The sequence below is a fragment of the Pan troglodytes genome, chromosome 5 (assembly GCF_028858775.2).
Source record: "Pan troglodytes isolate AG18354 chromosome 5, NHGRI_mPanTro3-v2.0_pri, whole genome shotgun sequence".
Taxonomy (NCBI): Eukaryota; Metazoa; Chordata; class Mammalia; order Primates; family Hominidae; genus Pan; species Pan troglodytes.
The window spans coordinates 62,401,444-62,427,018 of record NC_072403.2 but is presented as its reverse complement, the minus strand read 5'-3'; the positions used below and the strand labels follow the sequence as shown (position 1 = coordinate 62,427,018).

The following is a 25,575-nucleotide window of genomic DNA, read 5'->3' as shown; positions in this document are numbered from 1 at the left end:
CTTTTCTTTAATAGAGGGTATTTCTTTCTACAGCTGCCAAGGTTGGGAAAATGGCTTTATATGGTAGCAGTGATGGCAAGATTTCTACAAATTACCAACCTACATTTGAATTCTATAATGTGTTGCCCAAAAAAAGTGTTTATTCACATGTAGATTCTCCACTTCTGGCAGCCTTTATTAAGACTGATTTTCTTATTTATTATAATTTTACTGATATCATCTTGCTTTATTCCAGAGTGGCTTGTTTGAAAATATGAAATTCTTTCTCACTAATGGGGACAAGAGTCATTATCTTCATAGTCATAGTGTTCTTCTGTGGGGATTCCTGTATCACACAGTTGAACACTAGCTAAGAAGAGGAAAGGAAAATAATTAATTGCAAAATCCAGGCCCTCACCCACCACAACATTTAACAGTAGATTTTTTCCTCTTTTCATTATTCTAGAGAAAAATAATGCTCCATCATTATTGTATTTTTGTCTTTTGCTGTACACATGATTTATTATTATTTTTCCCTTGTTAGTCGTTTGAGGCAGAACTGAAGCAGAATGTAAACAAAGTACAGGAGTTGAAAGACAAATTGACAGAGCTGTTGGAGGAGAACCCAGATACTCCTGAGGCCCCCAGATGGAAACAGATGTTGACAGAAATAGGTATGTTGCATTACTTAGATGAATGCCTATGAAGAAAAGTGCAATCATTTTTCATGTTTATCATGATCTTTATCAGAAAACATTCAACAGTCACTTATTTTTGGATTTGCTTTAATGTTTCAGAATCTATTTTTTGCATAAAGTGTCATTTCACATTATATTGTGCAGAAAATTGGCATATCTTATGTTTTTTTTGGTAAACACAGTAATTAAATCTATTTTTATGAAGAAGGTAGATACTAGTTAATGAAGTGCTGTGCATGGAGTACCTGTTTTCATTAATGTTTCTTTTTACTAGCTTTTGGTGCTTTATTATGCTTTATATATTTTTAAGCTGTATTATATTTTAAATATTTCTTTCATTCATCTGGAAAAGCTGTGCTCCCTTCTCCTTCATGGAGTTACTTCTGGGACCCCTCCTGCTCCATACTTTATGCTCTTATGCTCTTCCCCAATCAATTTTCTCATCCAAAGTTATCCTCCTACCCACATCCTGTCCCTGTGTAAACAGAGGAGTATACACTGCTCCTCGGAGGTACAGAATTTTCTTTACAAGCCCTATTGTCTTACCAATTTTTATTACTATAATGATGTAGAAAATGAGTGCAAAGGGGGTAGAAAAAAAAGAAAATGAGTGTAAGAGAACGGTAATAATTTTCCCCACTTCATAGTTTCATTTGGAGAACCCAATAAGTTAATGTGTATATGGCTCAAACAAATAGTACCTGGCACATATTAAGTGCTATATAAGTATATACTATGATTATAATAATTATTTTACTTTCAATGGTTCCATTACTAAATATTGTCCTTCCTTTAGAGTCAGGTGTGCTATGATAAATGTAGAAATCTCTAAGTATATTTTAGTTTGAAAAAGGTTACCCTAAGGGATCTTCATGTTCAAAGATATATTTAATCCAACTATAGAGATTCCTGTCAAGTTGTAATTAATTTGACACTCATTCAGTGACTCTCTTCTAGGATCTCAGAATTACTTGGGGAGAGTATTAGCAAGACATTTTAGAATAGGAGTGGGAATGAGGAATATGTAGTTCAAAAAACCTTCTGGATAAGTTTTTCTATTTTTCCTTCCGGATTTATTGCTTTAATGGCATTATTTTGTTGCCAGATTGTGTTTGACCGGAAAATGTCATGTAGAATGATGTTATTAGATAAGGTTTCAGTGATTGTGTTCTATTAAAGTCATCCCTTTAGTGTGTTATGCTAAATGAAAACTCTCTCAAGTCAAGTGATCACACCATCAATGAATATTTATCGAGTGACTGTGTTGAAGTGCTGAAAGAAGTGCTCTGATCAGTAACCCTTGACTGCAGGGAGCATACTGTCTTGAGGATGGAGAAAACAGAAAAGGCTTCCTAGCAGAGGGTTAATCCAATGGAATGTAAAGGAAGGATAGGGTTGGGATATATGGAGAGGAGGTATAGCATCTCAGGCACAGGACCTGTGTGAGCAAAAGCCTGTTTGGATTATAAGGATGAAATCAGCAGGGATAGATTAGAGGATCGTCTCAGAGTACAAACCTTCAAAGATTGTGGGAGGCCTTGAATGTCAGGCAATGGTCTTCAGATTTTATCGTCTAGGTAACGAGGAGTTAGTTATTGAAGGATTTGAGCAGCGAAGTGACAGTTTTAAAAGTGACATTTTTTTAGGGAAATTGTATTAGAAACAAGTGGCTTGCAGCTGAGAAACATTAATAGCAGGGATACTAGTTAGAAGACTGCTAGACTAGGTCATTAGTTCTCCAAGTGTGCTCCTGGGATCAGCAGCAACAGCATCATCTGGGAATTATTTAGAAATGCAGAATTTCAGATACTACTCCAGACCTACTGAATCAAAAACTCAGGGTAGAGCCCAGAAATCTGTGTTAAAGATGCCTCCAGGTGATTCTTAATGCAGCTCAAGTGTGAGAACTACTGGTGAAGGTAAAACATGATGATGTTAGCTCATCACCTGGATGGATTGTGTTAAATTATCACATGCACTCTAAAAATACATATCTACTATATATCAATGTAAAAAATACAGATAATTTTAAAAAACACATGATGAAGGCCAAAATGGAGTTATGGCATTGAGAATGTAAAGGAGGGCTTTAAGGTTTTATGATCGAGGGTATAATAGAGTTAGGAAGCTCATAAAAGAATTTTCTGAATTATTGCATCTTTATGACATGGGAGAAAAGATAACCTTTGAAAGAAATCTAAAAGTCGTAAAAGTCCGCCAGTTTTGAGAGGAATATAATGAGTTTTATTTTTTAATGTTGAGTTTAATTGGTGAGACTTCCTACGGGAACTTTCCAGCAGCTGGTTGTTAATGTGTAATTTGAATGGGAAAGAATAATTGGGGATAGATATACAAATTTGGGAGCAATTTGCCTAGAACGGATAAGTGAAGATTTGATATTAAAAGGATTATTATTCATTGTTCTAGTAAGTCATAGTTTAATAACACACTCTATAGGACTTATAGAAGGAATGAGAGATCCCAGAATGCTGTCTGCTTTAATGAATATTCGATATTCTACGATATCTTCTAAAGTCAGATTCAAAATTTTTTCCCTATACTTTAGTTGACATACAACCATCAGACCTATAAAATCGTAGGTTAGTCCTTTAAGTAACTATGTAACAAGAGTCATAAAAATGGGATTATAGCCATTATATATCATTTTGAATCATATCATACAGTCCTCATAGACATAGTCATGTTAAATGCAAAAAATGTCAAACACCAGTTTCATTTTTTTTCTTTTAGATTCTAAGTGGCAAGAACTCAATCAATTAACAATTGATAGACAACAAAAACTGGAAGAATCCTCCAATAATCTAACCCAATTCCAGACTGTAGAGGCCCAATTGAAACAGTGGCTTGTGGAAAAAGAACTTATGGTCAGTGTTCTTGGGCCCTTGTCAATTGACCCAAATATGCTAAACACACAAAGGCAGCAGGTGCAGGTGAGTATTACCTAATAACCTGTCTCTCGTGCATAGCAATTTGACTTACTGAGACCAATGTTTTCATTATAAATATATTAACTTTGGTCAGTAGGTGTTTTATTTAACTGCTTTGAAGTATATATGTAATGTTTCAGATGCCCATAAGATACTGTCCTGATATTAGTGGGAATCCCCCAGAGAACTAAAGCTATAAGCCATCTTAGAGGCCTCCTTTGAAGCCCATGAATGGGCCAAGTCTCCTGATTATTTCAGTCATATCGTGGGTGGTACAGATCTGGTTAATAGGGCCTTCTTTGAAGTATTAATGCAATTAAGTAATATCTTTATGAGAGGCTAGTCTATACTTTTTACTGTTTAGAAATTACTCCTTTGAGGTTTTATTTATTTTGATTGTGGTAGTAGATAATGAAACTTGTAAAACTCATGCATTTGAGTCCTGATGGAGGAGAGAGAGAATGAGAAGAGGACAAAGAATAAGGGAAGCAGAGAGGGAACCCTGAAACCCAGGGTGTTAGTTAGACTAGTCTAGTTACAAAGCAGATAAATCCACAAGGGAAAAAAATCCAAAAAAATGAGTTTTAATGTTTAATGCTTTACAGTCAGGCATAATAGCAGAAGCTCTGTGGTGATTTCAGTTAGTTTTTTTATGTCAGAGTACTGGCTTTAGAGCAGGGAGGCTGTTTTATAAGCTGAAAATTCAAATAAGTTTTTGTAAAAGTCAGATGTTTGAATTCATATCTGTTCATAATCCAAAGACAATGAAAACAAAAGATAAAAGTAAATATCTGGGGAGAAATAATTGCCTCTAGTCTTGGTAGTCTCCCAGAGATAGATAGATAAATAAAATATAGATAAAAGTATAAAAGATAGATAAAATATGATACTAAAAGAATGAGATTTTTGGATCATTAATTTTATGAGTCAAGTTGAGCCTATACATTCTGAGCAGCATGATTTGTTGACTAAAACCTTTATAATAAAGACTGTAAACATCAATAAATTTTATGTTACAAAAACCTTTGCAACTCAATGCATCATGAGTTAATATATTCTAACACCTTTATCACTGTGCGTTTTCTTTAATATAAAATTCTATAGGGTATTCCAAAAATCCTACGAAGACAAAAACATGAGTGGGTAAAAACAAATTTGGTGTAAGTGCAGTGTGAACTTGTTTAACAGCAGTGTTTCTCTTTTTATATGAAAATTTACACGTGAATTTTTGTTCATTTTGTCCAGATTTTTCCTTTAGGGGGATGGGATTAGTTTAGACAGGATATCTCTGTGATGCACTGTAGCTCTTCGGATTTAAGAGAATTGTACTGCCCTTTAAGTAAAAAGTAGGAAAGTGATAACTAAAAAACAAAAACTGGAGAAATAATTACCATTTCTGTCTGTTTGGACACCAAATCTGTGTTTTCTACAATCAATTATATAATAATTTGCGTTTATTTACCCTTGTTACCTTAGATTTTGCTGCAAGAATTCGCCACTCGGAAACCTCAATATGAACAGCTCACAGCAGCTGGTCAGGGCATTCTGAGCAGGCCTGGAGAAGACCCTTCTTTACATGGGATTGTGAAAGAGCAACTGGCAGCTGTGACCCAAAAATGGGATAGCCTAACAGGGCAATTGAGTGACAGATGTGACTGGATTGACCAAGCCATTGTTAAAAGCACACAGTATCAAAGCCTGCTGAGAAGCCTTTCTGATAAACTGAGTGACTTGGATAATAAACTCAGCAGCAGTCTGGCTGTGAGCACGCACCCTGATGCTATGAACCAACAGTTGGAAACAGCCCAAAAAATGAAGCAGGAGATACAGCAGGAAAAGAAGCAGATAAAAGTGGCCCAGGCACTCTGTGAGGATTTGTCAGCACTGGTTAAAGAAGAGTACTTGAAAGCAGAACTTAGTAGGCAACTAGAAGGCATCTTAAAATCATTTAAGGATATTGAACAGAAAGCAGGTTTGTCTACTTTTAATACATATATTTCCTGGTCAGAAATAAATGTCATATATTGCCTATTTCCAAGATGTTGCCAATAATCCAGGACCGCAAAGAGACTCTGCCCCACTGTTAACATCAGTGAAGAGGAGGATGAATACAGGAGCTCAGAGAGCAGTTTTGTGTTCATAGGCACATGGAATGTTAGGGTCATTCTACACACATAATCTGTTGGCAAAATTGACTTCCTGAAGGCCTATTAAAATCTCAGGTACCCCAAACTGGTTTTTAAAAAATGTAAATGTTTTTTGCTGTATGAAAGTCTTATTTTGCCAGAAAAAAACATGAATAGTTAGTAAAAGGCTTTGCATCATCTTCTCATCTGCTGTTCCTTTATCTATTCTGTCATAGAAAACTTTTCTAGAGAAATGTGCGAAAGAGAGGCATTTGTCACTAGTTTCCTCTCTCACTGCGGCTATAATTCTGTGGCATATGTGTTGATATTTGTCAGAGGTAGCAGTGAATTATTAGAATTCACTTCATCAGAAAGCCCTGATGAAGAAAGACACATTTTGTTGTTAAGTTTGTTCTGTTTGAAAAGTTTCTAGTTTCTTGCACCTAGTAGATACTCAAGTTATGCTTTTTAATTGATTGGATTTACTGATCACAGCAACTGTTTCAGACTTATTCCTTTATTTGACATGACATTAACAATAGTAAATATCAGCTATTATCATTATTATTCTTAATGGTATGAACAGTTATGTGATAGGTATTAAACTAAAAACTTTTACATGTACTATAATTTAATCTGTACAGCACCTACTATTAATATTGTCAATTTACAGTGGGAGAAATTAGGCTTAGAGGTTTAATCATTTGCCTGGGGTCTTCCAACTCTGAAGAGGTTAAACCAAGATACAAACTCATGTAGTTTTTATGTGCTACATTATGTTGCCTCCATAATATGTAAAAGTCATAGACGTGGCCAGGGGCGGTGGCTCACACCTGTAATCCCAGCACTTTGGGAGGCCGAGGCAGGCGGATCACGAGGTCAGGAGATCGAGACCATCCTGGCTAACACGGTGAAACCCTGTCTCTACTAAAAATACAAAAAATTAGCCGGGCGTGGTGGCGGGCGCCTGTAGTCCCAGCTACTCAGGAGGCTGAGGCAGGAGAATGGTGTGAACCCAGGAGGAGGAGCTTGCAGTGAGCTGAGATAGTGCCTCTACACTCCAGTCTGGGTGACAGAGCGAGACTCTGCCTCAAAAAAAAAAAAAAGTCATAGACGCGAAAAAGTCATATTTAATAAGAGATGGATTATTTATCAACATAATTGAGAACTTTGCCATCATCACTTCTCCATACTGGAATAGAGAAGACACCAGCACAGCAGGCGATGTGTGGCATGGCCACTCCCTGCACCTTGATGCATTTTTACTTATTTCCTTATTCTTTGTTTTCCCCTCTCATCTGTATCCTGCATCTTTTCTTGATAGTGTATTTTCTTGTGCCTACTTCTTGCTTCTTTTCCCCTTTGTCAATAACTTAACTTCACTTGTAGTTCTTATAGTCAATGCTAAAAGCCCTTGCTTTTCAACAATTCTATATATTCATTCAGAGATTTTTATTTTGGCTTTTCATAGATTAAATTAACATTTTGATGTAAAATAAACATATCTTGTAATTTTATTTCTAGAGAATCATGTCCAGCACCTTCAGTCAGCCTGTGCAAGCTCTCATCAATTTCAGCAAATGTCTAGAGATTTTCAGGCTTGGCTGGATACAAAGAAAGAAGAGCAAAACAAATCTCATCCAATATCTGCCAAACTCGATGTCTTGGAGTCATTAATTAAAGATCATAAAGACTTTAGTAAAACTTTGACTGCTCAGTCTCATATTTATGAAAAAACCATTGCAGAAGGTGAAAATCTGTTATTAAAAACACAAGGGTCTGAGAAGGCAGCCTTACAGTTACAGCTTAATACAATTAAAACCAATTGGGATACATTTAATAAGCAGGTGAAAGAAAGAGAAAACAAGTTAAAAGAGTCATTGGAAAAAGCCCTTAAGTATAAAGAGCAAGTAGAGACTCTCCGGCCATGGATAGACAAATGCCAAAACAACCTGGAGGAAATAAAATTTTGCTTGGATCCTGCTGAAGGAGAGAATTCTATTGCCAAGTTAAAGTCTCTGCAGAAGGAAATGGACCAACACTTTGGTATGGTAGAATTACTGAACAACACAGCCAATAGCTTGCTCAGTGTCTGTGAGATAGATAAAGAAGTTGTTACAGATGAGAATAAGTCACTGATCCAGAAGGTGGACATGGTCACTGAACAACTTCACAGTAAGAAATTCTGTCTGGAGAACATGACTCAGAAGTTTAAAGAATTTCAAGAAGTTTCCAAAGAATCTAAAAGGCAGCTTCAGTGTGCAAAGGAGCAGCTAGATATCCATGATTCGCTGGGATCCCAGGCTTACAGTAACAAATACCTGACCATGTTGCAAACTCAGCAGAAATCACTTCAGGCCTTGAAGCATCAGGTAGATTTGGCTAAAAGACTTGCACAGGACCTTGTGGTAGAGGCCTCAGACTCAAAGGGAACCTCTGATGTTTTATTACAAGTGGAAACCATAGCTCAAGAGCACAGTACACTAAGTCAGCAGGTTGATGAAAAGTGTTCTTTCTTAGAAACCAAGCTTCAGGGCATTGGGCATTTCCAGAATACCATTCGAGAAATGTTTTCTCAGTTCGCAGAGTTTGATGATGAACTGGATAGCATGGCTCCAGTGGGGAGAGATGCAGAAACATTGCAAAAGCAAAAGGAAACTATAAAAGCCTTTCTAAAGAAACTAGAAGCCCTCATAGCAAGCAACGACAATGCCAATAAAACCTGCAAGATGATGTTAGCAACAGAAGAAACCTCTCCTGACCTTGTTGGAATCAAAAGGGACTTGGAGGCCTTAAGCAAACAATGCAACAAGTTACTGGACCGAGCCCAAGCCAGAGAAGAGCAGGTGGAAGGGACAATTAAGCGCCTTGAAGAATTTTACAGCAAATTGAAAGAATTTTCTATTCTGCTCCAGAAAGCCGAAGAACATGAAGAGTCACAAGGTCCTGTTGGTATGGAAACGGAGACAATTAATCAGCAGCTTAACATGTTCAAGGTAGGGAACTCTTCATTTTTACCAAGTGTTTTTATTGTCAATGAAGTTTCTAATTTGCTTAGAAAGGAGATTGCCTATTTTGTAGAAACTTTTAATAATGATTGTCATACAATATTTGAGCCAGAATGAGCATATATGGGGGTAACACCCAGGCAGGTGGGGCAGTTACAAGGCCACTGGGGATTTGGGCCTTTGTGGGATAAGGCCTGAGATAAAATCAGACCAAAGGGTGCTTGGCAAAGTTTCAGGCAAGCCAGAAACTGACATCATAGGGTCCATTTCTGGAATTATTCACAATTGCCATCTGTGGTGACCGTGGCTGTGGTTTGAACTCTATTGCAGATGTTTATCTTCCAGCAATTTCTTCAATGGTGAATTACCATCTTTTCTGCCCTTTCTTTTTATAACTATCTTCTCATCCTTCTTAATTTCTTCCACAGACATTTTTCTTCTAAAAGCTCATATTTTTAAAGGCAATATGGAGTTCCATGTTGTAATCTGTTTCATTAAACAAAGATCTTAGGCTCATGCCCCAGAGGATTAGAGGTGAATTTTTTTTTATTGCATGACATAAGCTCCTCAGTGCCAAGAAATGACTGCCACTCAACAGTGATCAATGACACTTAATGAATGAAACATTTGATAAAAATGGTGGGCCAGTTTCCGTGTCATTGGATTTGGCCTTATTTATGATAGTGAGAACAGAAGTCACATCTGTATAGGGGACAAAGATAGGTTTATCCCTGGAAACAAAGGGTCCTAAATAGCAAGCAATTTTCTATATGGGGCTGATATAAACCTTTAGGGTTTCACAGCTCCTGTTATATTTATGAGGTGTGTTTTACTGGCAAAGATATATTGCACCATTAGTGCATAAAGAATAAACTAAGACTAAATAAAAAGAGTTTATAAAACCACAAATTATTTTCTTTGAGAGATGAATATGAATCAAATGGACTTCCAAATTCCGTGCAGTTATAGTTGATAAACTCTTTCATTTGCTTGTCTTTAATAACATTATTTAGGTGACTGAATCTTGAAAAATACCTTCTTTTTCTTTGTATTGTTATTAGTTATGATTATTTGCAGTTTATTAAACGCCTTTGAAGCCCAGTTCCTTCAAGGCTCACAAAGCTGTGATTCTGTATTTAGTTCTTGATTCTTGAAGGTGAAGGAAACGTCCTTATTGTTGACTTGACCTCCTTCATTGCTCTGTCAAATTTTTATATTTCTGATTTGCAAAATAAAGATTTCATGTGAGAGAATCCTCTATTAGAAAAACATAATTCTGTGGCAATTGCTGCATCAAAGACTGGGAGAGATCTTGGGAGCAACTCTTCCTTCGTCAGTAAAGTTTGGAATTCTCTCTAGAACCCTGTCAGCACCTTAAAGATTAAATGACAGTAACCAAGCACTGTTTATACTAATGAAATTTAACCACATTAAATGGTTAAATTGTGAAACATGATTTCTTTCGGTTTCCTGTGCATTTGTTTAGAAAAAAGACCTTCATTTCTCTTTGCTGTTTCTAACTACTTGTAAGACAATGGACAAAGTAATAATACTGGTGCTGCTATTTGCGGGTGTCTCCCCTTTGGTGTTCCCAAGTACAGTGAAAAATGTGGCTGTTCATGTGGAGAACTGAAAGTAAGAAAAAGCAAGAGATAGGAGGAGCTTTCTCACCATTGCACTGAAAGTGTTTTGCAAACTGAAAAGCCCCAAATAAGTAACATTACCATTAATAGCTACAGAGATTGTTTTGATTGTGAAGAAATATAGAGTGATAATTTCTCCTAAAATAAACCATTTAGCATGCTGTGTTTGTTTGCTTTCAGATTATTTGGAAAGAGTTGATTGATTTTATTGAAACTCAGCAATAAAGAACATCATGGCATACTTTCAGTATCTTGAAACCCAGTGACTTGAAAGAAAAGTTTTCAAGTAGACACATACTCTGCATTTAGTATATTCCAGTGCCATAGGTAAAAAAAGGACAAGAATATGATTATGGTAGCTCACACAACCACTAATTCCATTTATCTGTGTGTGTGTGTGTGTGTATTCCTTAAAAATAGCAATTACAATAATCAACAAATCAATTTATTATGGGCTTACTATGTGTCAAGCACTATTTTAATTTATCTTTAATCCTGTTAACAGTCATGAGAGGTAGATGCTATTACTATTCTACATCTTATTATAAAGAAGCCTAGGCTCAAGGAGGTTAAGTGACTTGTCCAAGGTCACACGGATAGTGTCAGAACCTGATTCTTTTGATGAAAATGATGCACTGCTTCGTGTAAACTTTATTTGTCACCCATGTTTCACATCTGGTATTTTCTCTGGGGAATTTTCTAATCATCTTTGCTGTAGCCTAATTTAGACAGCCCGAATACCCAGCCATTGTTCATTTTAATCCAAAATACCAAGAACACCCACTTAAGGAACATGTTCTATAAAACTAGCAGCTATGAGAAATATGAGATGAACATGTAAAACAGTCTTAGAAACTGATGTTATGTAGGTGCCGTGATATGATAAGGGTGATGATGATAATGATGATGTTGATGGTGGAGATTCCAGTGATCACCACTACTGCTGCTACTGAGATGGAGCCAAACATTTCATTGTTTTAGTGATTATATCTTTCTTGGTTAAAGTAGTAAATTGTTTACAGTTCAGTACTTAATTTAGTTTCTGTTGGGCCTTAGACTTTTGTTAAACATTAGTTTTAACATAATTGTTGAAAAGTTTTTTAAATTTTTTAAATGGAATGATTTGTATTGAGTGAAAAGCTAGTTATAATTCCTAAAAGTGAAACAGAAAAGTAGTGAAGGACTGAGTCTGTCTTCCTTATTGACTTTGAAATATAATCTAGTTTGACATTAATCTATCTGGTAGCTTTAGTTTAACCTAATGTCACAGATAAAATCCTGTAATAGTTTTTCTTAATACAAAATAAACTGCCTTCTGAGCAGAACTGAGAATAATAGCTATTACCCAATTACTCAGCAGGGGGTGCCTTATATTCACTGGACCCGTAATAGAGGATTTAAAGCAGGTTTGATAGACTTTCCCAATTCTGTTTTTCTTTCTATAGTTCAAGAAATAGCTGTTAATAGTTACTTGAGGTTTTCTTGTAAAGACAAGGACAAAATTCATTCCTTCATGTTTAAGATACCAATTCAAACATAATACTTAAAGCAAATGCTATTCTAAACCAAATGTCCTAACTCACTCAGTGAAAACTATCCTGAGATTTTGAAAGTAGATTGGTGTTATCTTTTGTGTTAGTTAGCTTGACGTTTTAAAACTATTTTGATTATATATAAGTTCTGTTGTACATAAGTTTTTCTACTTCTAAATACTAGTCATTGGACTAACATGTCTGAAGGGTGAAGTGTTTTCTATACTGTTGGTAAGTTAGAGTACCATTTTCCACTTACACTTATTTATGATTACAGTTAAATTCTATGCACACTGTTATAAATTGGTGGAATGAATAGCAGGGCGATTCTGTTTGTCTCTAGGCAGGAAGAAAGAAACTCCTTTGGTGTTCCCTCTATCCCTACTCCTATCTGAAGACTCCTAGCTCAAGATTATCTTCAAATCTAAACCACATTATTAAGTAACATTAATATTAACACATTATTATTTATCAAAGACATATGTAACTGACTGTATACAAGGAATGCATCCCAGTAATTCCTATTATGTGATTAACAGCCAATCAGGTCTTCTGATCATTATGAAGTAACCATTATCACCATATTGCATGATTTAATTTCAATGAAAATCAAAGAAACTTGATGCTTTAATGAGTCCTAGCTAAATCTGTACCTTCCCCACCTCTATCTAGGCCAAGCTTGTCCCACCCATGGCCCACGGCCCACCTGTGGCCCAGGATGGCTTTGAATGTGGCCCAACACAAATTCATAAACTTTCTTAAATAACATGACAAGATTTTTTTTGCCATTTTTTAAAGCTCATCAGCTGTCATTGCTGTTAGTGTATTTTATGGGTGGCCTAAGACAACTCTTCTTCTTCCAGTGTGGCCCAGGGAAGCCAAAAGATTGGACACCCCTGATCTAGACCATTGTGAAAAAATGCCTTACCTCAGAACCTGCTTACAGTTTATTTCTGGCCACTCTGTTGCTGCCCCAATTGTAATTCATTTTGTCCCCACAAATGAGTACATCTCCAGTACATTCTCTCTGAAGATTTCTTTTTATTTTCAAATGGACATAGAATTACATTGAGCAGAGGATTTTTAAGCCAAGTTGAAACCAGAGACAAAGAGCAGAACATATGCCTAATTATACTGTAATAAATTTTCTCTGGTCCAGGTGAAGGCATTGTTTAACCCAGGCATGATTATTTTAATATTCGGTAAACTAAAATGCCAAGTAGCATGGGGCTAAGGAAGACAGGCAGTTTGAGCACAAATTCTTATTATGGTGTTTATCAAATGATCCAGAAACAACCTCTGATGTCACCATATTGAAAATCAAACTGTCCAAAAACTGCTTTAATAGTACTTTTAAAGTGTTCATATTGTTATATAGAGGTCAATGACAAATTATTTTCCATTTTTATTAAGAATGGGGAAATTAGATAAAACTGTTGCAGAAGAGGTTTTTGTTAGGGAAAATTCCTTAATAGATTGGATTTTTGTTAATGAAGCTACCTTAGCAAAGGGGTTGCATGTTCCCTTCCTCTGGTATTTTTAATGTTGAAAATATTTCCACTATAGACACTGTAACTAGATGCATGGCTTTTATAGGAAGATCACATTATTTAATAAACCCAGAGCAAAGTGGCATTTAACAACTTTAGGAAGAAAGAATACTCCATATGCTGGTCAAGAGAGAAGCCCTACTGAAGCAGAGACCACACCTAGCTATGAAGAGGTGGAGCTGATCTGCTGTGTGGTATTATTAACACCTCATATTCTTATCCACACAAACTAGGCATAACAGGTGGATACCCTCTTTTTCACATGATACAAGGAATATACCATACTTCTCGGAAAGGGCTGTCAAAAGGGAACTTTGCAACGTGTTCTCTTTTCAGTTTTGCTGCTAACTAATGCTACGGCCCTTTATGTCACAGAGCTCCTCTTAACTTTTATTCCTTCATTTGAGATTGAGGAATTAAAGTTGGTTGTTCTGAAGGCAGTTCCAGCCAGAGATTTTATAATGTAGGATTTTTTGGTAGTTGTTATTTTGTTTTGCTTTTACCTTGATAAACCTATATCACCATTTTAGAGTGATCCAATAAAACAGCCAAACTGTGGTATCTACTGTCATTATTATAGGCCCACCTTTGATCAAAGGAAACCTTCATAATGTATTTTATTAATATGGAAAGTTGCTTAAAGTTGTGTGTGAGAGAGAGACAGAGAAGAATTTGCCTCGTTATGAAATTAGACATTGGTTTCTTGAAAAGAACATTTGAGTGGTAAATGTTTATCTAGGTCTCTAATCATTCATTAATAACAATGTAGGGTAAGGAAATGCTATGATTTTAAGTGAAAAGTGTCTGGAGCTGCTCAAGAACTGGATACAACAAGAAAATGTCTGTGCTCACAGATCCTATTCTCACATATCTCCAGTTGTCTTCATTTCAAGCTTAATTTCTTTTGTCAGTATTTTAATATGAAAAGTATTTCCAGATTTTGTTTGTTTTTTTTTTCTCTGAAGAAAATTGAATAGGGCCATTAACATGTGAGTTGCTTCTGCTTGCTGGATAGCTTTTCTTTAAATGAACTTTTTGACATTTATATATATATATATGAAATACGTATATATTTCAATTAATAAGATTTATATATAGAATCATCTTCTGTTACATAGAATTTTTTTTCACTGTCACCAGAAAACCTCATTGAAGATGTGGGAAAGTCATAGTCTTAGTATTGTAGTAACTTACAGGAAGAAGAGCAAGTGCTCATTAAAGATATTAACTAAGGTTCACATCAAGATAAACTCCTGTCAAGATCAGTTGGTGAATCTCTTGTTTCTAAATCGGTTTACTTTAGGATCAGAATATTCTACTTTCTTCTAAATATAAACTATATTCACATGAAATAAATAGTTATTGCATATTCATATGATGCATATTCATATCTTTGGAAACGTTTAGCCATTTATGTGAAGAAATTTAATAGTTTGAAAACTAAAAATATAGTATGCTTTCAGTTTTCATTAGCTAATGGCTTATTTGTTTTAGAAAGAACAATTGTTGCTCTTAATGCCTGTTTATGTACTTGCAGCACAAAACGCATATCCCTTGTTTGACTTCTCATCCTGATTTCAAGAGCTATCAGGCCAAGAGTTATTCATTGATAATAGTGCGTTTACTTACATAGACATTTTTCACTTACTGCACATTGAACTTAATACCTCCAATCCTTCAACCCTAACCTCCATGTTTCAGCTGATAAAATTGCTCTTTTCTATGAGTAAATAATATATAAATAATAATCATAAATGTGAATGATAAAACTTTTCTATGATGTACATTGTTGCGCTTAGTGGGAAGACTTTTCAGGGACTTTCCTTTTAAAAGATTTAATTAAACTTTAGGAATATAAAATGAGAAAATGTTACTGTTTTGCTTATAATTCAATTAGTAGTTGTGTACTTTTCTGAAATCATCTGCTTTAGTAGATAGTTTAGCTGGATTATATCTAGTAGGCTACATAAAGTAAGTAAAGCTACATTTTGAAAACAGCATTATGATTTCTGTATTATGAAATAATAGTGTTGGCTATTTTTCAGGAAAACTTTACTTACCTTATTATGTATTTCTCTCATTGTGAAAATGTGAGGGGGCTGGGCACAGTGGCTCATGCCTGTAATCCCAGCACTTTGGGAGACTGAGGCAGGAGGACCGCTTGAGCCCAGGTGTTCAAGACCATTCTGGGCAACAGAGTGAGACCCCATCTCCACAAAAAATTTTTAAAATTAGCCAGGTGTAGTGGTGCGCACCTGTACTTGGGAGGCTGAGACAGGAGGATCACATGAGCCCGAGAGGTCAAGGCTGCAGTGAGCTGTGATCATGCCACTGCATTTCAGCCTGGGTGACAGAGCAAGACCCTGTCTCAGAAAAAAAGAAAATGTGATGGATCTAGATATCATGATTAATATTTAACATGGTTTAACATATCTTGATTTTATTAACATTAGAGGCTATAACATTTATAGTAGCTGTCTAAACCAAATTTTTGGGGAAAAATAAACCAGTCCGGTTCTGCTCTATATATGAGCTCTTGCATGTCATCCAGGTAAGACTTTGGAATGTGATTTCAAGTAACAAAGATATATGTAAATTATTGTGACAAATTTTAATAGCACAAACCTTAATGTGAATCCATATAAAAATCAGTTCAATAAAAAAGGAATTTAGTTATTAAATAAATGGTGTATACTTGAACTTAATTAACTAGGGAATATTTTCCCATAGCACTGTTTACTTCCGAACTGTGTCATGGCCATTTTCTCGTTCACATTCCCATTGTAGTGTAAGTGGTGTAAGGACAGTGGTGGCTATGTCTTTACAACATCATTTTTCCAGTGCTTACATGTTGTTTGGCAGACAGTGAGTGCTATTTTTTTGAATCATTTAATTTATGAATGAATTATTTGTGCAGTTTTAAAAATGTACTACCCACCTCAAATGTGAGGTTATGTGTTGCTCCTCTTAGCTTTTCATAAGCCTAGAATAATATTGTGCTAATGATTCAGAGTTAGAGTCTAAGGTGAACTGAATTAGAGCCATTCTTTATTATGAAAAGTTCTGTAAGGATCTTAGAGTGTTTAGAGAAAGGCACTCACAGATCTCAAGGAAACTTTATTATTCATATTGCCATGAATAAGTAGTTTTCTAAGCTTACATATCAAGAGAGCGGCAGCTGGGAGTAAGACTCTTGGCCTCTACTATTTCCCAGTCTAGTGCCCAATCCACTGTTCAAGCGTGGTAAGTATGAGACCATTTTTCTTTCTCTTATCAGTGCCTTATTACAGCCTGTGTGCTTGAACACCACAGAATCAGGTGCCTGTTGAAATATTTCACGTCTTGAACATGAAAAATTGACATTGATATTGTGATGTGGATGGATATTTTTAAATCTCTTTTTCTTTATAGATAGTCATATATCTAGTCAACTTAATGATGGCCACATACTGAGTTGCATCTAATAATCTAATAATTGTTGAATGGATGAGTTACCGATAGAGTTTTCATTATGAAAAGATTTTTTTAAAAAAGATTCAACTCTTAGATTTATAGAATGAATATATTGAGATAATGTTTTCTCATTAAAGGCACAAAAGTTTCCTCCCACATCTTTTCTGTAAAATTAACAAAGAAAGTATAAAGTTGTTTTTACTAGAACTGCCTTCTTCATTTGGAGTGAGCACAGTTTTGTTCATGTTCAAATGATTATTTTATGAGATTGAAGAAAGACCGCTTCATTTGTAACTCTGACACTCTGACGATGTTTCTTATTTTGTAAAATAGAGAATGTTTAGATTTTATTTAAATAAAACTATTAAATTTCCTACAAAGACTAAGAGTTGGCTTGCTGAATTTATTTTCAAACAGTATTTTTAAAAGGGTGTTCAGTAGATAAAAATCTGTGGAGGTGATTTTGTTTATTAAATATCTGGAGTCAGTGAGTACCACTCTTGGGCCTTGTGTTAACCTCAAGAGTACTGTATGGTTATTAGTAACTAATAATATTCATGTCAGCAGTGCTGAGAGCCCCTCACTGGTAGGAATACTTTACTCTGGAGAACAGTTAGATTTGAACTTGGGCTTCAAAAGGGAACGGCAAAACACTCTCGACTTCAAAGTGATCTGCACTTTGCATCGCAGATACTGCTGAAGCATCAGATTCTTCAGTGTAAAAGTGCGGTTTCAACTGAAGGATAGGGACCTATGTAGCCCCCCTTTTCCCATTTAGTATTCAAATGAGTGCGGTCTCTGGACCTTCACAAAATAATTTCTTCGCGGATCTCCCGGTGCCAGGTTCTGCCTCCGCAAGCCCTACGGATCCCCTCCCATTTTGAAGTAGTCGGCGGGGTTTCCGCGGTGTTTGAACCTGAGCTGCCCCTATCCCCAGTGGCCGGACTCGGCCTGCTTTGCGCTGATGTCACCACAAGCTGTTACATTGCAGCCTCTCGGCTTCGAGGTACCTCCCACTGAAACCGCTCGCCGACTCCCGGGAAGAAGCGAAGAGTCAGAAGAAAGATGACTGCGAAGTTAAGTCACGGGAGGGCGTAGCACCGAAGTGGTAGAGAGCTGCGGCTCCGGAACGCCCGGCAGGCCCAGAGACGCAGCAGATGGTGCCTGAAGAGAGAGGGCGTTGCTGCAAGCGCCCTGGCTGGAGAGGATGCCTGCCCGGCACCGTGCTGCCCTGAGGAGCCGCGGACAGCCCTGGAGCTCCCTTCCGGAGTTCTCTTTCTGCTGCCTCCACCGCCACCGTCTCTCTCTAGCCCCAGCTGAAATGAAGGCCATACCGCGGCCACAGAACTTGGTTCAGTTTCAAAGGCTAATGTAGTCCCTGGGTTTTCTGCTCAATGTGAATTACGCTGCCTGTGCCTTAGAGGAAGCCGCGGAGCTCTTCGTTGCTGCAATTGCCTCAGGTGGAATAAGCCTTCCTAAGGAGGACCAGATAAGAATCTTTGGAAATGGCTTTTTTTTTTTTTTTTAAAAGAAGCTTAGTAGTACACCATGCTTTCTGTTTACTTTAAACGGTTGCTGGATTGTACTGCCCTGGGTGTCTAAAAGTCTGGTGTTTTTTTCTTTCTTCCTTTGAGTAGTTCTGAATAGCATTGAAGAAGCTTAAAACAGGAAGAAAACCTGCCTTTTCAGTCAAGTTTATTTATAGCTACTCCCCCCTCCAAAAAAAAAAAAGTAAAAGAAAAATGTAACTTTCTCATAACGTTAGACTTAACTTATTTTTCTCTGAAGATTTGTTCTGTGCCTTGATGTGAACAATACCAGGTCCCTGTGTTTGTCTTTTAAATTTCTGGAGCATGGTTTATTTACCAGAATGGTGGAGTTCTGCAAGCCATCTTTAAGTGGATTACAGTTAACCAGAGCTCTGCCGAAATTAACATTCAGGCTGTTAAAATGCTTGCTCATTTGGAAATTTTAATCTGGAAATATCAGACTAAAAAGGGAAATGGACTGACAATGGAATGTTCTGAGTGTTTGAGCCACTGTTAAGTGTGTGTTTGTTTATTTTCTGTGTTTTGGAGTGTGTGAACGGGGACTTTGGGAGCTGGGAAAGGTGGACAAAGATTTTTGTTCTCTGTTATTGATGCACTTTATTGTTTAGAATCCTAAAATCAACCAGGTAAAAGGATAGTTGCATTTATACTGATGCACTGCTGATGACCTTAAACACCTCATGTATTATGACATATATTATTTGAGCATGTGTCTTTATGCTAAAGACACTCCATAGTTCTGTTCAGAAGTATACTTTTTTGAAAGATGCTTTATCTTATTTCTTATCTGTGTCAAGAGCTGCAATATTTGTTTTAACTATCTGCAAAATGGGGAAGCCACTCAGCAGACCAGACTGTTTACGTCAGAATCCCCCATGTGTAGGGAAGGGTGAAGAAGAGGAGGACCTAAATATCGAAGACTGTTACGTCCCACAGCGGTCAATCTATGATACTGTTAGACTAAATGAACAGATAGACTCTGGTTCAAAAGGTAGTCTATCTTCCAGGCATTTTACAGATCGAACTTTACCCTACAGTCACAGAACACTGGATGTTAGTTCTTTATGCTCTAATGGTGCCCTTACTTCTTCCAGTGTATTTGAGCTGAGAGGTCGGGAAGCTAACAAACTAGATGAAAAGATGATCTTTGATGCACTCAAACTAAATAGTGATATCATTCGAACCACAGGATTACCTAAAGCCAAATCTCATGCGGAAAAGAAAGAGCATAGACGGTCATGGCGAATGTTTGTCCCGGCCAATTTTATGGATTATGCAAACAAAAGTGAAAGCTCTTTTGTTGAACCTGCTGATATGTCAGATGCTGTTACCAAGGCCAGCAAGTGCAGATGGGGTACTAATTCTCTCACTTCGGAGGAGGATGACTCTGGTTTATGTAGCCCTCCAGCAGAGAGGGAAGAAAAACAGGGCATTTTAACTGGAGACCAGTCACGAATTAAAAGTTTGTCTTCTGCTGAAGATATTCTTGTAACAGACCAATACAGACCATTTTTTTCTGTTAATTCCATTAGCGAACAGAAAATCCCACTGCTTTCATGTCAAAGTGCCCACCCTGATGAAAATTTCAAAATGATTTTACATGATGTTTCTCCACTAGAGGAAGCAAAACGTGTAAATGGTCAAAGGGAAATCCACGATGAAAATTGTTGCCTGCAGAATAATTTGAAAGAGAGCCCTGTGAAGTGTGACCCATTAATTATGCCAAGAAATAGAGAAAATGAGCATATTTTTAATCTTGGAGAAGAGGACAAAACATACGGACCTGGAGAATCCCAAATCACAGCACAAAGTAGGGAACTCTTGAAAGATTCCCCTCAAGATTTAGATCTCTCTCACACAGATCTAGGGGAGAGTGATGTAGATTGTGGTAGCACCAGCTTAGTAGAAAATGTGACACTTTTGACACAATGTGATTCAGGAGAATGCAACAGTGCATCTAAAGAGGAAGTGGAGGCTCCTCTTTCTGCCCAGGAGAGCGAAATGCTCTATAAGAAGTTCTCCCTGAAATTCGTATCAGCAAGAAAGAAAGCAGCACCCAGAAAAACAGGGGCCCAGGCAGGAATATTGGACACAGTCTGCAATGGCTTTCAGTTGGTTCAGGTAATTCATGGAAATATGAAACTCTGCAGTGTCAAAAGTTTTGCGATTCTGCTAAAAGTTTGTGGTTCTGTTTCAGAGTGGTCACTAGTGTTTCTAATAATAATCAAATCCACACTTTTGTTTTGGGGGTTTGACTAGCACCCTGCAAGATGCCACATATTGATAAATGGATAATTATAACAAATTAATAGGGACTGTTTTGGAGAAGAATTGATATTCCCAGCTGTTCAGGGTCCTGTATTGATTGTGCAGATGGTGGCCATTCCCCTTCATTTAGAAGGCCTCCACTGTGAATATATGTTAATGTTAGGCTTTTACACAAATTATGGTAAAGACACTGCCATTTAAGAGCCATTATATTGGATTTATTAAGCTTGAACAGGCTTAGTCATGAAGGTACAAACTATTATATTGTTATGGCCTGCAAAGTACTCTATCCACATTAAGGACTTTTTTTAATAGGTTGAAAAATTTCTCTCAGGAGCTCTGCATATGAGAGTAGAGTTATTATGCTGTACTTTGCAGGCATTATAGCTCCCAACTTTTTGTGAGTGGTGAATGAGGTAAGAAAGTAAAGGGTGCAGCCTTGTAATAAGTAGAGATTGCTTGTCAAGCCTGTAATTTTTTTCTTTCCACTCAGATTGAAGTTCAGCTATTTTAGTACTTTTACTAAACTCTTCTGGTAAACTTGGCCTCAAAGGTAGTTTTATTTTATTTTAAACTTCTCTTCATGCTTGTGTGCTGTGGGTTAGATTAGGGGGAAAGGCTCTCTTCATAGGTATTTTGTTAACATTGAGAGATAAGGAACTTAGACAATATCAGAACCGTTCCTCTTCTCAGTCTGTGAAATAATTGTTCTTGTTATGCGTTTTTCTTAGACATGCAGTAAATGGCATGCTAATTTAAAAGCTTAGCAAATTAATTTTTTTCTGTAAAGGATATTTCAGTTTATTTGTAGAAAACAATTAAATCTTAGGGGAGTATATACTCTTTAGTAGTTATCTTTTTAAATCCTTAGTATATTTTTGGGGGCACTTTAGAAAACTATCAGATTTACCTAGATCTGCTCCAATATATACCCCTGAAATTAATTTAAAACCAAGACCAGAGGTTAAGGCAATTTAATAGAACATTATTGTTATCCTTTTGTCCTGAAAACTATATAAGAGGGAAAATAAAACGTTTCCTTGAATGTTTATTTACAAGTTCCTGGAATTTAAAAGGTAGCAGTTTTTGTACACCCCCACCCTCCGCCCCTACTTTTTGATAAGTAGTAAAACATATCCAAAGCTATTAGTCCTGGAAGTTATAACTTAGAAAGTGGTATAGAAATGAAATTGAATTATAATGCCAAATTCTATCTTTAACATTTTGTTGCCAAGTTTCTGTTTACATATTTGATAAATTTTACCTTTTTGCAAAATTACGGAGACTTCCTAAGTTTTTCCTCAATGATTTGGGTGAATCTTGTAATTTATTTGATTATGTGTAATTGATTTTTAAATATTTATTATTGTTATATATAAACTGCCAGTATGGAAATTGTCTATATACATTTTCTGTGGAAAAGGTAGTTTGAGTTTTTAGCTAGGAGGAGATTTTAGAGAAAATGATCATTAATTTGTTTGCTCTTCTCTAATTTACTCATGTATACAGTAACACAGGAGTATCCTGTATGCTAGGCCTTAGACCAGAGTCTGGAGGATTTGTCTCCTGCAGCCTCTACATCTTTCAAAGTTATTTTTCATACTGTGTCTGCAATTTTTTTCCTGAAGTGCTATTTTAATATGTGCCTTTATTATGTTTCTATGTATTATGATTAACTGTCCAATCATTGGTATATTTATATAGTGCCCTTCAGGATAATGACTCAGAATCTCAAACTATGTTTTACCTTAATATCGATGTGAAACTTTCCTTCCTTAGTTCCAATAATTTATTTTCCTCATGGCATACTCCAAGCCCTATATCAAAAACATATTATCTATGAAAGAGTTGGCTCATACCTGTAATCCCAGCACTTTGCAAGGCTGAGGTAAGAAGGTTACTTGAGCCCAGGAGTTTGAGACCAGCCTGGACAACATAGTGGGACCCAGTCTCTACCAAAAAAAATTTTTCTTTTAATTAGCTGGGCGTGGTGACATGCAGCTGTGGTCCCAGCTACTGGCGAGGCTAAGGTGGGAGGATGGCTTGAGCCTGGGAGACAGAGGTTGCAGTGAGCCGTGATTGCACTACTGCCCTCCAGCATGGGTGACAGAGTGAGGCCCTGTCTCAAAAAAATAATCATAATATTGATGTATCTACTCCCAGTATTATCTGTTAAGGGGTTGAAGTCATCCACCTAAGATAGAAATATAAATTTCCATACTGATATTAATTTGGCAAATAAATATTGGCAAATATTACATGCTAGGTACCATGGTAGGCCCAGGTCATAGAACTCCTGTAAGGAAAACAAATTTCTGCTTTCATGGCACTTATATTTTAATTTAGCACATTAAATCCTTTGCCAGTCACAGGCAACTGGGGAACTGTAAATTGGATGGGATAGACAGTAAGGGAGAGATTGCTAGGAATCCACTGTCAGTGCAGGTGTGGGTGACAATGACTACAGAGTAACCAGAGTTGCTGTGCTGGTAAGGTATGTGATCAGATCCATGGGGTGAGGTCATTGTATTTCTTGAGAGTCCATTGGCATCTTTGTAGACATTGAGGAGGCTATTTGTGTAGGGATCCGTACTATTGCAGCACATGCCTATGTATTTTTCATTTTCCTATCTCTGTATTTTGGCCCTCCTGCCAAGCCATGTTTTGGCCACTTGGCTCACCTCATCCTGTCCCTGATTTTCCATTTCCAACGTGAGTCTCAAGCTTCAGTTGCCAGCTGGCAGCAGCCATTCTTAGGAGAGCCTATTAGGATTGTCTTGCCCACGAAGGCTCATTTTGTACTTATTTTATGTTTTTGCTCTTTAGCATTTTCTGTAAATCTTTTGCTACAGTTAAACTGGGACAACAGAAACGTTTTCATCCTATGATAATGAAGCAATAAAGAGAGGAGACACGTACTGTCTTCTTGGTTTTATAAGTAACTTGATTAAGTATACTCAGAATATCATTCTTTAGTATTCTCAAATGTTTTTGATGTGCTACTAATTTATATTTAGTTTCTTTCTGTTCTTCAGAAGGTAGCTATGACCTATGGCTAGACAATAAAAATTATCTTTACCTCTGTAATAATTGATGGTTTCCACAACCTGATGCCTAAAGAAATGCTTATTATATATTTGGCGGTTGATAGGTAATATAACTCATATAATTAATACTCTTTTAACTGCAGGTATTTCAGAAAGAAGAGATTGAACCCTTGCAAGGTAAACAGCAAGATGTAAACTGGTTAGGTCAAGGCCTTATTCAGAGTGCTGCCAAAAGCACTAGCACTCAGGGCTTGGAGCATGACCTGGATGATGTCAATGCACGGTGGAAGACTCTCAATAAGAAGGTAATTTTCTCACCCCCTTCATTGCTATTTTGCTGATTATTATTCATGAACATTTGTGGTGACCATGAATCATATTTGTGGTAGCCAAACTTTTCTAAATATGTCTACTGTTTTATATTACTGTAAACTGGATGGCTCAAACTCAGATGCCTACTGGAGCTAGGTAGGGAATCTAAATGAAAGGAAGCAAACTGGGTAAGACAGAGCCTCTTCCTGCTGTTATCTCGCCTTTAATCAAGACAGGGTCACAGATACAACAGTGCAGGTATGATGGGCACATGCATCTGTAAGGGTACAGGTCACTACTTAGTTCCAGAAGATCATTGACATGTAGGCATGTAGGCCCACTGTTGCCAGATATTCTGTTTACTTTCAAAATAACCTGGAAATCTCACTTTCTATGTGAAACCTTCCTATTTTCAAATATTAGCAACTAAGTTCACACCATACAAACAAAGTTATGTCTTTATATCATTCCTGGACTAAGTCCTGCTACCCTCACTATAGACCATCAACCCTCAATTACTTGTAAGATGTAGGTCCAACCTTTTTCTAAATTCCCATGAGAGAAAACACTAGAAATAATGCTCTGATATCTTAGGAAGATAATGCTGACATACGATGGCAGGCAGCTTTTACGAGACATAAATTATCAGAAAATTATTATGGGATGGCAGTGCATATCTGGTTGTGGCAGTGGTGGTTACTCTTGTTGTTTTCTTTCCATTGACATCTTCAGCAGGTGCCAGGTCTTGAAACTATATTATTCATTCTTTAAAGTCTGATACATATGTGTAGTGCACCTTAAACACAGTTGGAATGCTGTATCAGGTGTAAATATAATCCATAGCACTTACAATATCTTGCCAGCTACTTTATTCAGTCTAAAAGGAAAATATCTGTTGAGACAAGCAATAAGATATCTCTATGTAGGACACAGAGACTCCATTTACTGGTAGACAAAGGGCCTGGTTTGTTGAAAAAAGACTCCAGAGCTTGGAGCTAGCAGAACTTAACTGGATACTTTTGTTATTCTTGCCTAGCAAAATATAATTCTGATTCTCTCTGCTATAATAGTTCTGTTTATTCTTAGTCTTTTAAAAATCATTATCTCTGATATTTATCAGAAGGAAATAAAATGCAATATTGATAAAAATGACTAATGTGCTGTTTTTTACGATAACTCTAAAATATTTGAATCATTCATTGCTAATCATAAAACGTATTAGACAATCCAAAAATCTCCAAGATTAAGTGCTCTACGTTGACTGTGATGGTAACCTTATTTTCATGCCTACTTGCTTAAAGTTTGTCTCCTTTTCACTGCTATCCTGCCCACTATCGATACTTTGGGTAAATTTTAAGTGAAAAGTAAAAGAAAATTTGTGACCACATGGGAAAATAAAAGCATGTAAAGTAGTGATTTGTGCTCAGATTGCATTATTTTGTGAAACAAATAAATAAGTGG

At 36.6% G+C, this 25,575-nt stretch overlaps 1 protein-coding gene across 35 annotated transcripts in view; it reads left to right on the top strand.

Moving 5' to 3' along the window:
* The window catches only part of DST (dystonin), a 497,218-nt gene that overhangs the window by 394,611 nt on the left and 77,032 nt on the right, over nucleotides 1-25,575 (top strand). For all 35 annotated transcript variants that reach the window (XM_016955718.3, XM_063812480.1, XM_016955699.4 and 32 more), the window contains 5 exons: nucleotides 524-653; nucleotides 3,429-3,628; nucleotides 5,102-5,597; nucleotides 7,276-8,747; nucleotides 23,946-24,107. In XM_016955718.3, the coding sequence (XP_016811207.2) occupies nucleotides 524-653; nucleotides 3,429-3,628; nucleotides 5,102-5,597; nucleotides 7,276-8,747; nucleotides 23,946-24,107 (2,460 nt within the window). The remainder of the gene's footprint in view (nucleotides 1-523; nucleotides 654-3,428; nucleotides 3,629-5,101; nucleotides 5,598-7,275; nucleotides 8,748-23,945; nucleotides 24,108-25,575) is intronic.